We start from the raw sequence: 12,156 nt of genomic DNA on the forward strand, positions 1-12,156 counted from the left end.
ACGAATCCGTGAGCATTCCTTCCTTGAAATTAAGGTTTTCTTCCGTTATTGTCTTGACTTTAGTTTCAGGAGCCTGGCTTTTAGTATTGTTTTTGAATAAAAGTTGTTTTACAGCATTTGTTAAAAAAACAAAGCTTCGTTTTACTTCTGTAGTTTATTTACAGCAGTAGTAAGGCAATGAGAGTACAAAGTGTGAGAAGACATTTCACTGGAATAGAAGGATGAAACAAGAACAAAATGTGAAACGCAGATGACAAAAAAAACATAGCTGCACATTTTTTAAGTTTAAAATACTTTCTTCGACAGCCGAAAAAGCTGGACTTTAGTTACTCTTACGTCAACGCTGGACATAACTTGCCTATAATCATAACAAGTCTTCATTAGTGCACAAAGGAATCCAACAATAATACCTTCAAAAAATAGGTTTAACAACGCATCAAAATGTTCGACTTCAGTATTTTATTCAATCCTGATAGTTGTGTTATTCTTCTGAAAATGAAACAAAGCAATATGACATAACGAGGATCACCTAGAACTTCTTTAAAAAAACAGGATGTGTTTTTCTAAATTTACAATTAAAGGCGGGCAGTGATTGGTAGCCAGTCTCTGTTAGTTTTGGTTGAATTAAAAAATATTTTGTTAGTGTTACTGCCACATTCAATCTGTTTATTTTCCACCATAATAGAGGCGCCAGTAACAGTAGGTAAGCAGCGCTTTTAAGAAGGTATGTACAGAAATGAGTAAAAAAACATAGAACAAAGTTGTTGGTATAATGAAGATGTGAATAAGAGTTACGCGTGGCAAGACAATATAATTTATTTCGGATTAAACGGAAACGAAACTGCGAATATCTTTTAACTAAGTGGTCCATGGATCAGAGTTTAAGAACCTCACCATAAAAGCTATTTTGTTTTACAAGGGCTTTCAGCAACGTTTATTGCAACAGAGAATTTAACAAGTGACAGCAGCCGATTTGCTAATTTTAGTAACATTTCAACAAAGATTAAGTAGTTGTTGGACCAGTGTTAGGGTTGCAAGGCATGAGTGATAGGGTTTTGAGTTGCTACAGCAGACAAAAAGGTGTTTAAGCCTCAAAGTTCCTGTGAAACCACCTTGGTTGTCCCACTCTTCTGTGCCTTCATCTGAGCCTGCATTTGCTGAACCATTTGCTGCATTCGACGAAGCTGTGAATGCGAGAAACGAATAATTGGTTAAAGCTTGTTAAGTAAATGTTTATTAATGAGCAGCACTCTTTATGTTATACGACTTTAATTGTGACATTTACCACCTTGTTAACAAAAAGCTTCTTAGTATATTTTTTTATTTTGGAGTATGATAATTTTTTTTTATTAAAGTAGCTATTTTGCGAAAAAATGCCTACTGTATAAAAACAAATTTAATAAGCCGCCTTGAACCTTGGTATACAAATATCATTCGCAAACAATTTGAACATCGTTTTACATAACAGAACAGTCTTTTGGAACTAGTGTCGTTAAAAAAATGAAAAAAATATATTCTTGCCTCTGCGTCCTTTTCTTGTAGAGCTCGGTCGCTGGCATCCATCCTGAAATACAAAGATCAAAGTTATTTTAAGTAATTGCCGCTGCTTTTCTGAAAAGGAGTGTTTTTTGGAAGACTGGTGACATACTTTATAATAACATCCTGCTCTCTGAGTAAATAAAAAGCTTGACTGTAGTCGTTAAGAAATGCCTATGCAGTTGGGAACACTACGACTCAAAAAATAGTTACTAATTAGTGCTGAGATGGACATAAACGGGTCAAAAAAGAGGTTAAGGGTATCTTCATCAGGCAATCAAACTCACGGAATCTCCGGTTCCTTTCCTTGCAGTTTGTTTGCGCGGAAGTTCTCATAATGCAGATCGTGCGTTACTTCTTGTAAATCCTGCATGTGAGTGCTGAAAAAGAAAATAAAAATAACAAAAAAATAAACCAAGCAAAAAAAATAAAACAAACTATATTCAATACAAAAAAAATATTTATTTAGGTCAAAAATTTTTTTTTAATTTTTTTTAACTTACATAAGCATGGTTCTAAGTTTGAGGAAGTCGCAGTGTTCTGGGTTCTCGACCTCAACAACGCCCCAAGGGTAAAGGCGACCTCTAACCTTTTTACCTTTGACCTCAATCATCTGTGTTGAGCCGACCACAGCAAACGGAATGCTTTCCTGGTAAAGGATAAAAAAAATATTAGGATGAGAAATATAGCGAAAGTTTGGTTATAAATAGGATAAATTTTGTGAAGTAACAAGAGTTTTATTTAAACATACATTGCCGTGTTTAATTTATTGTTGTTTAAATATATATACTAACTAACTTTTAAAATAGTGAAACACAAAACTTCCAAGGTAACATGTTGCAAACTAGGTAAAATTAAAAAAACAATGAAACATTCAATGTTGCATCATTCCAGAAAAAAAACAAGTTTAGCCACAGTGAGTAGTAATTAAGTGCTAACATTTAGATATTTGTTTTAAATAAACAAAATGTTTATCACAGTAGTGTGCAGTTAGAAAAAAAATAAGCAGATTTACCAAACAATATGAAAAATAAATTTTCAATTATGGTTGTTAATTTTAGCTTTCTATTTATCACATTTGAAAGGCTTCCAAGTTTCGGTGCTATTTTCGATGCCCATTTTCTCCAGTACTGTAAGCAAGTAAAAACTCCAATTGTGAAAATGCAGAATTGGTTCAGGCAAAATACAAAACATTTCTATATGGCTAAAAATAGCCATAAAATTAAAAATAACATGAACATCTCTGTGATTAATATTGTGGTGATTAATTTGTAAAATTGTTATTTATTGGAATAAATGCCAAATTGCCACAAATAAATTTAATGTATTTGCTTTATTTGAATAGGCGTGTTGATGTCTAAGTGGCTGGACTGTGAATATAAATGCATATATCTTAAAAAAATAGCTTTAACTTTAAATTAAAATATTAAACTACAAAAGCAACACAAACTGTACAGTCACATGTCTACAGAAGGTATGCTTCACACCTTTTTTAACCAAGTTTAACACAAAACTGGGTTATTTTGTACCACATCTCGATTGGCCAGTATACGGCAACAAATATACACTTGTTATCTCTGTTACATGAACAATCAAGAACTGTAACAGTTTTTTTTATACCAAACAAAGCCTTTACCTCTTCCTTTTACCAAGTTTCCATTTTCGAGTATATAACACATTTTAAATAAAAATAGAAAGTAAACAGCGACAATTTATTTTCATATATCTACTTTAAACCACATTTATTTGAATATAGCAAAAGCGATTCTAAAAACTAAAACTTAACCACACTTTATGATAAGTCAGACTACAAAAACAAACTATTAAACTATTGAATAAATATATTAAGAGTTAATTTTAATTATATAGTACTATGTAACCCTTATATTAAGATGACATGTTTTGCATTCCAAGTAATGCTTTATCTATAAGTAGCTGCTTGAATAATACAGATTTGTATACGACCCGCCATATCAATTTGCACTGTGATTTTTTAAGAATCGTTATTAAAACAACACTGTGTATAGGGTATATATATTAATAATAGGAATTAAGAGATAGTTCAATGGTATTGACAGTAGTGATAAAACTCAACAATAGTAGCTGCAAATTTTAATAATTATTTGAGTCAGGCAATTGCAAAAGATTTGGCAAGCTCGAAGTTTTCGATGCCAATAAAGCAAATTGACAATTCCTGAGAAGATTACATATAGGCAAAAACGCTGATTTATCATGTATTATAAGCAGGGCCATTTTTATTTTAACCTAAAAAAAATTTTTTTTCTTTAACGAAATTGCTTGTTTGTAGAGGCCACAGTTCTTCCTTGAGTTGATGCCAGTTACCCAAACATAATATTCTGTCGATTTCAGACCCAAACGTAATATTTTGTCGCAAAGTCAAGGTGTTTTATGGATTATAAAAAGTGCATCGGTTTTTTGGCGATAGATTTAGCTTGCTTAGGCATTTTTGTATTACAGAATGTCAGTAGGCTATTTCTAAAATCCAAATTGTTGATCTTCGAAAAGACCACGTTTATGAAGATAAAGTGTTTTATAAGATGTATTTAAATACGTAACATAACAATAAATAAAAAAATGGACAATTTGCGATAAAATTTACCGCTGATCCATGTGGGAATTGTGACATATTGCCTGCTTTTATGGGTTACAATTTGCAATGCTTCCACAACGATTTTTACAAAAAATACTCTCAAGAAACACAAAAACTTTGTCAAAAGGCATAATTTCACAAATTTTGACTTTATTAGAAAATTTTAACTTCATTGTAACTTTATTTTGACCTATAAACTTCTTAGAAACAGTCCCCTAGGCGCTGAAAACAACTTTATTCTTTGATTCGTGGACAGACGAGGTCCTTAAATATTTTTAACTTTATTGACTTTTGCGGGCCCTAATTATAAGAGAGGTATTTTGCCAGTAGGATTGAAAATATGAAACTGAGTTATTATTACACAAAATAAAGCATTGTATATAATAACTAGGTATACTAAAAAAAATTGCCCCAGACTGCTAGTTGTTTGTTTTGCACATGTCTAGATGGTAGAGCACAAAAAACACTCAACATATTATTAAATATATGCTAGCTCAATTGACAATCAATTTAAATTCCCAGTCTGCTAGTTTTAAACTATACAGGTAAAATACAATGTCACGAGCAATCCTCATTTACAAACTTTAAACAAAATTTGTTGCAAACAATTTTTTTTTATAGTTTAGATAGGAACTTACCCGGAGCAATCTCGTTTGTTCCTTGAAGTCCTCATCCTCATCATCATCTGCATCCGGAAGCTGGTAGATCTGGATGCCGCTCATGGCGATCTCTTCCAGGATTCGTTTCTTCAGCTTCTTCACCTCGGGAATTGTCAGCGTGTCGGCTTTTGAGATCACTGGCACTATGTTGACCTTGTTGTGCAAGGCCTGCATGAACTCAATGTCGAGTGGTCGCAACCTTTAAAGACACAAAATGGGGTTTATTTTTGTCTATAAACATAATTAAAATATTTGTTTTCTCATAACTACAACAGTACATGTAACACAATTTTGACCTTTTTATTAGTTAACAATCTGTGTTTCATACAGTGCGATGACAATTTGATTTTTTGCAATTTTTGTTTGAATTTTTATTTCAGAAGCAACCTAAGTCTAGTTCACAATCTTGTAGTAAAACAAAATACATACATGGCTTGTAAACAGTTACAATAAAAATATTTCAGTTGGCTTAAACAGTGAGAATTTTATGATCAAGAAAAGAAAGCGATCTCCTCACATTATCTAAAATGCACTAAACAACTTTGGTTTACTTTTTTATGAAAACTGTTAGTACATTGACATACTTGGAAAAGGTTGATTCCACTTGAATAAACATTTTATTAGGTTTGTATTGGAAGAGCAAACTACCTACCCATGGCCAGTTGACGACACAAAGTAGAAGCAGCAGTGGACTCGATTGTCGATGATGTGTCGTCTGTTCAGTCCACTTTCATCATGCAAGTAGCGCTCAAACTGGTCGTCTATGTACTGGATGATTGGCTTGTAACTGTGATGCAAAACAAAATAGTATGGTACAGCACTTACATTTGATTTCACACATTGTAAGTTTTTTTGGTCTAAAAATTCTGCTTTTTTTAACACACTCATTTTGTGATCAGATACAAAAAAGAGAGAAAAAATTAAAAAAAGCTAAATGACACAACAGGATTTAATTTTCGTTATTTAGCAAGAATTTAGTTGTGAGCCAGTGACGAACAAAGTTTTAAAGTTTTTGTTAAGAAATTTATTAATACATATATTCAAACGCAATTAGTCAACTTAATAAGAAATTAACTAACGTCAATTAAGTTGGTGGCAAAACTTTAACTAATAGCTTAATTGGTTTGCATCCATTGCCAACAGCCATATTTTTATAAGTGCTTTAAAATTTGCACCTTAAAGAGTATATACAGTAGGTGAACCACAGTTTATGGGTGCCATAAACACCAGCCATTACTCACCAGTCTGAACAGTTTATGGCATCCCCGTAGCCTGGGGTGTCGACAACAGTCAGTCGAAGTTTAACGCCCCTCTCTTCGATTTCAACCGTGCTGGCATCGATTTTCACCGTCTGCTTTACTTTGTTCGCCGCAGTGGGAACCTCACGCTCAGGGTACAAGTCGGTCAAGAAGAGACTGTTTACTAGGGTGGACTTGCCAAGGCCAGACTCACCTTAATACAAATGGGTAACATATAACCTAATAGGCCATGTTTCCTGTTTACCCTCATTTTTAGGATTTGTACCGTCTGACTTATTGTTACATTGCTATGTCATTATTTTATATTAAAGTGGGAATAAACAAACGTTGGCTTAACAATGATATTAACAAAAGGGGTGTCGAAAATGGAAGGGGCTTTGAATCTTAATTTTAGAAAGAATATTCTCTTTTTTAATACATCGGTCTAAATTATTATACTTTAAATGTAATCCTTCTTTATATATAGGCAGGCTTAAGCTTATAGGCAAACATTTTAATTGCAAATTTGCTAGGAATAAAAAATCTGCTTTGTTCCTATACAAAAAGAAATTAGGAAATTCAGATTTTTTACATTCTACAAATTATTTACTATCATAAACTCAGCACATGAATGTATTGCGTGACTGGTGATCATCTAAGGCAGTGGTTCTCAAATTTTTTAGCTCACGGACCGGTAAAATTTAAAAACAAAATTCGCGGACCGGTGAACCTTTTGCAAAGAATGAAAATTTTATTTAATGAGCAATTGCTGTTGTCTTTTTTATAACATACGTGTTATACGTGTTTTTATTGAAGTTTTTTTACATACAACTGATCCTAAAGTTGACTTAAACCAGCCAAAACTTTATGTTACGTCACAATGCTGCAAATTACGCATCTGGCGAAGTTCTAAATTTGATGCAACTTGATTCAAATTGTCCGGAAGGTTTGTCCGCGAACCGGCGGTTGACCAACCACTGATCTATAGAAATTGTACATACAAGATAGGAGTTTAAATCAACACACCTGCCACCATGAGGGTGAACTCGAATCCTTTCTTCACAGATTTTCTGTGCACTTGGTTGGGCAGGTTCGCAAACCCCACATAACCAGGGGTCTCTGGGTTTGTGAACTGGAAAATTAGTTAGCACATTTCAGCATTGGTAAAAAACTTTTCTAACTACTTGAAGACTGATTGAAACGTTTTTGTTAACAAGTACCAAACAACATTTTTTATGATTGTTTTGTGGTTATTTTATTGAAAGGCAGCGTATGCTTTGAGAGGTTTAATACAGCATCTCACTTTACCAAAATTGCATTTAAAAATCCCAAAACTATAAAAACACTACACAAATTAGTAATTAATTAGGATACCCTATTTCCTTGTTTTAAAATTGCTTAAGACTATGGTTGCAATTCATTCCCAAAAATGGCTACTGAAATACCAGTTTAGACAATCTAACGACTCCCTACAGGGGAGACCACAGCACAGCAATGTGAATGAGTGATACTGTGGAGTACTTATGCAAGGGCTGTGATAAACAGTGAAAAAGTAATGCATTTTGACAATACCAAGCATTTAATCAGCAACATTAGCATTCTTGGTATATATTTACATGATACTCCAACCTCCTCTGTAAAAAGTGATTTTTTTTAAGTTTGTCTGGCCTTAAATGTTATGAAATGATTCCAACTGACAATCCATTGGCATTCTTGCATTCACACATGTATATTATAATTAAACTTGTAAAATACATGAATGTATTGTGATATGTTTATGTTAATTGTTGGTTAAACATAATTTCCTGTATGCAACAATAGAAAATACCACGTAAGTGTAAATTTCAGCACTTAATTTAACAAGAAATAAAAATTACAAAATAAAATTGGATTTTACTTCACATAAAACACAGGATTATTTTGTCAGTGGCATGACATTAGTATGGTTTTAGAAAGCAGCTGCAGTATACAAAAGATTCCAATAAAATAAGTAAACTTTCAGGAAATTGAAAAGTGGGTAAAAGAAAGTGCTGCTGAAAGCATTCATGCATTGAGTTCATACAAAGGCAACAAAACATTGACCATGCAAAAAAATTATGCAGAAAAAGTGACTTATCCATATCCTTGACCAATTCATTAACTCGTCAGTTATTGAATTTTAACACAGTTTGACATACAGCACCAATTCATGCACCCAGGCAATAGTTGCAAATGTTTATTTATAAGCCTACAGGAAATATTTGTATATATGTATTATTTTCCATGTTTAAAACAAAAGAGGCGCCCTATTGTATTTGTTTTTTGTTGCCGTTAAGGTGACCAACCTTAAATTTTACTTGCTCTTCACGATCTTTCGGAATTGGGCTCGAGTAACCCTCATATTTCTTTCGAATTTCAGATGCATTGTACTGGTCAAGGAGAAATCAAAAAATCAGTGCAGAAAAAAAAGGCACAAAAGAAAGAAAAAAGCAAAACAAGAAGATTTCACACAAAAGGATATATCGCTACAATGATAAATTCAGCATATTTAAGGCTTTAAAGCGATGAGAAACAAAACTAAGTCCAGGAGCCCTTTCCAGTCACACAATTTTGTTTTTTCTTAAATAAAAAATATTCTAAAATGTTACCAAACAATAAGAAATCGCATTCCATGTTTGTAAATTTAATTTTTTTTTTTTTGGTTAAAAAAACACACATTTAAAGAGTTTCAATGAGGTTACATAATACACTGTCCTAGTCATTATTTTACAAATCACATTTTATCACTACAATTTTAAGGAAAGGTTCCAGGATTCTAATTCTTGCATAAAATATATTTTCTAGCAACTCTATATGATGACCATATGTTAGATTGTTACATGAAATAAAGCTGATAATATGCTGCAAGAAAAAATACAATATATATATATATAAATATATGAACAGGGTTTTCACTATACTTTACTCAGTAGGCTTCAACAGATTGTGGTTTATAGTGATACCCTAAGTTTATTCATTTTGAATACTAGAGTTTTATATATTTATTTGGCCTCTGCAAGGTGCAAACAAGGCAATTTGAATCAAGTAAAATGTTTTATTATTTGGGCTTTCTTTTGAACTTTCATGTTCTGAAAACAAGCTATTTAAGCTTTGTGAAATCATTGTATTTAAGTGCATTGTTTTATTAACTATAGGTTACGGCTTTTTTATTAATTAACTTTATATATTTAAAACTAATAGTATGACATGCAAATGGTGGTGTTTAAACAAGATTTTTTTGCTAAAAAATAAAACTAATTACTACTTATGCAGGGTTTTCTTAAGACCAAACAAGCCAACACAAAATTATAAACATGTCATGCAGAATAGCTTCATGTAAAAAATTAACTTTAAAATAAATATTCCTAAACATTTAAATGTGAATTGTGAACTGTGAGCGCTTTAGAAAACTCAAACCTTTCACCAAGTGCAAACCAATCAGCCAAGTGCATAATTAGAATGTATTAATAATAAATTGAAACAAACTCACCTTTGGGTCTGTCAGCACAAAAACATGAAAAGTAAAAACATGTTAGCGTTAATTTTAAAATATACATTAAGCTGCAACGTGGAGTATTCTTAAACTAAAAACCTTGTAAGCAGACGTTAACAGTTAATTTATGCAACTTGAGGTGTTTCTTCAAAGAAGAAGTATTGTTGTATTTCTATTAAATGCTAGGCATTATTATATTTTGGTAGAGGATGCATACGAAAAATTGAGAAATCTTGTTGTTGCACTTACAAATAGTGCATCTTAGAAAACAACAGTACAACCCAATCAGTGCAGCCACGAGTCACCCACACAAAACTTAAGAAAAGACACACTGGAAATCTGGAAACTTTACATTAATACCGTTGTTGACACAAATAGAAACAAAACCTCTGTTGAAGGCAGGCTAATGAAATAGAATTAGGAACAATAAACGTATAGAATTAAAAACAATAATTGGCAAATAAGTAAAGTTACAGAAAGGCAAAACCTTTAATAACTATGAAACTTTTCACAGGCAAAGGTTAACGACAGTCAAAAATAAATTTACTGGAATAGCAATCAACACTTCAGAAGACAGGAGTTGGAAAAAATGAAATGCAAAGCAAACCTTACACACCTGTCATTTCTTCTCTTCGTAAAGGTTTACCGCTGACGTTTTTGCGTCGGATAATCTGGGCTACGTAATCTAATCCGAGCAATGAAAAACCCTAAGTTTACTGCAAATCCTTGCAAGACTGGAAAAGTTATTTTAAGTGTCAAAACGGTGTTTACAAATTTACTTCAAGTCGTTAATGTAAGTTGATACTTTCGCGAACTACACCCTTCTGCTAGACGCACTGGCGCGTGACTCAGTTGGATGTTTTCACAGTCAGTCGGGGAGTGTGTCATTTCCTTTAAAAGTTTAGAACGGAACGGTTTGAATAGCTTTGTTTTTATGTAATAATTCCAAACGTTTAACTTTACACAGTGTATTAAATTATATTTAGTTAGGTCAAAGTTCAAGAAACAACAGTTCAATTCAGCCGAAAATTCTACATTAGATTATTTCAGTACAAACACTTATAGGCTACAGGAGCTTTTTTAACTTACCTGGCGCAAGTTGCGAAATGATCCTCGCATTTTTCCTGATGGAGCGGTGCCTTTCAAGTTGCTTAGACATAGCTTATTCCCGGTGGTAATAAAACGCCAGAGTCAAATAAAAAAGCTACGCACGGGCGACGGAATGTTGCCGCGAGCCTTGTATATCCGAGTAGCCTTTCCTTCGCTATAAGATATGGAAATGCTCAACAGATTACAGACGCCTATTGCCGCGTACCTGTAAATTCAATGGAAAAAAAGCGTCTTCGCATCCGCCCGCGCAACGTTCAATAACATAACTAGCGCCTTCACCAGTTTTAGCCTATCTCTCCAGCGACAAGAAATGAATCAATTCAGCTGCGTTGGTTAATTTTACCATTCATGCTAGTTGGCGTTTTCTTTTGCGGATCGCAGCTGACTGACTAACAATAATGTCAGGGTATCGCTACATGCTACAATAACCAAATGCTTCGCATCTCATCACGAACAGTTAAACGCGTTTTATCGCAGTAGGTTGAAGCGGCACCGGCGAACTTTAACAATCGTGTAGATGTTTGCATACACCGCACTTCAGCTAGACTCCCTTTCCGCTGTTTTGAGGCCCAACTTTATAACCTGACAGCAGTGACAGGTGCTGCTGCTGCCGCCTCAAGTCGAAAGCAGACGTCCGCGCCCTTGTCTATTGTAGTTTTATTCGGTTCGGTTATTATGTTACACTTTGGGGAAATTGCCGGCGTCATTAGTCTGGCGTTCTAACCGCTGCTGGCCGCTCTATCTTGCCTGCCTTCATCGTCACAGTCAGGTCACGAATGGAGCCCGACACTGCGAGATGTTAGTTGTAAGTAAGACAACGCACACCCAGGGAAGCGCGATTGTGTTTGGACAAACAATAATGTGGCGATGACGTATAGCGTGCCAATACTCCGGTTTGAAGTGTATATTTTCTCTTTACTGTTCTGTCTGCGAAGGTCGATTAACGCTCTGTTTGCAGATAAGGTAAGTTGAATCAAGTTTTCCTGGCGATGCTACAAAAGATCAGCTTACGCGAGCACAGCAAAAAGCGTTGGGCCACTTTTTTCAGCCAGCCCTTTGTCCACTGTTTGTCCAGTTTACATCCTCGCCGTTAAATCAATTGTCCCTTTGTCCACTCCGTTCGTTTTGAAGTAGCTGTGTTAACAGGCCTTATGCTACGCTATCTCAATCCGATATCAATCGACATATTAGCTCAATCCGCACAGCTTTACAGAGATAACCTTAACGGTTTAGGAGAGAAGGGGCTCGGTGTGGTTATTACGTCATGCCTCTTTTTATCCACTTGGTTAACTTTCGTGTGCTGTTGTTCTTACCGAAAGGTTAGGCACCTATCTTTGACACGCACAAAAATACATGTTACTGGATAAAGCGTTTACTATCACCGTATAGGACGCATGCATTCAGCATACTGCGATCGCAACAATCATTTTAGACTTCACACAATTACTTTGTTGGCTGCCATATTTCTACATGCTTTAATACTTCTGTTAA

The 12,156-nt window shown here is 34.1% G+C and overlaps 1 protein-coding gene across 3 annotated transcripts; it reads right to left on the reverse strand.

Moving 5' to 3' along the window:
- Positions 1-144: 144 nt before the first annotated feature.
- Positions 145-10,957, reverse strand: LOC146167058 (septin-2-like). 3 transcript variants are annotated; one of them, XM_083390168.1, is made up of 10 exons: positions 9,553-10,957; positions 8,369-8,452; positions 7,071-7,176; positions 6,048-6,258; positions 5,459-5,593; positions 4,786-5,005; positions 2,040-2,185; positions 1,824-1,916; positions 1,522-1,564; positions 145-1,184 (listed from the first exon to the last, which is right to left on the reverse strand). In XM_083390168.1, exons 3-10 carry the CDS (start codon positions 7,078-7,080, stop codon positions 1,092-1,094), a joined length of 951 nt encoding a protein of 316 aa, XP_083246294.1. In that variant the 5' UTR covers positions 7,081-7,176; positions 8,369-8,452; positions 9,553-10,957; the 3' UTR covers positions 145-1,091. The 3 variants fall into 3 exon arrangements, with proteins under 3 accessions (XP_083246294.1, XP_083246301.1, XP_083246309.1); XM_083390175.1 differs by lacking the exon at positions 8,369-8,452; XM_083390183.1 differs by lacking the exon at positions 9,553-10,957 and having other exon boundaries at positions 6,048-6,253; positions 7,075-7,176; positions 8,369-8,442.
- Between the last annotated feature and the right edge of the window lie 1,199 nt (positions 10,958-12,156).

Source organism: Ascidiella aspersa, chromosome 1 (assembly GCF_963924565.1).
Source record: "Ascidiella aspersa chromosome 1, kaAscAspe10.2, whole genome shotgun sequence".
In the NCBI taxonomy this organism is placed as follows: domain Eukaryota; kingdom Metazoa; phylum Chordata; class Ascidiacea; order Phlebobranchia; family Ascidiidae; genus Ascidiella; species Ascidiella aspersa.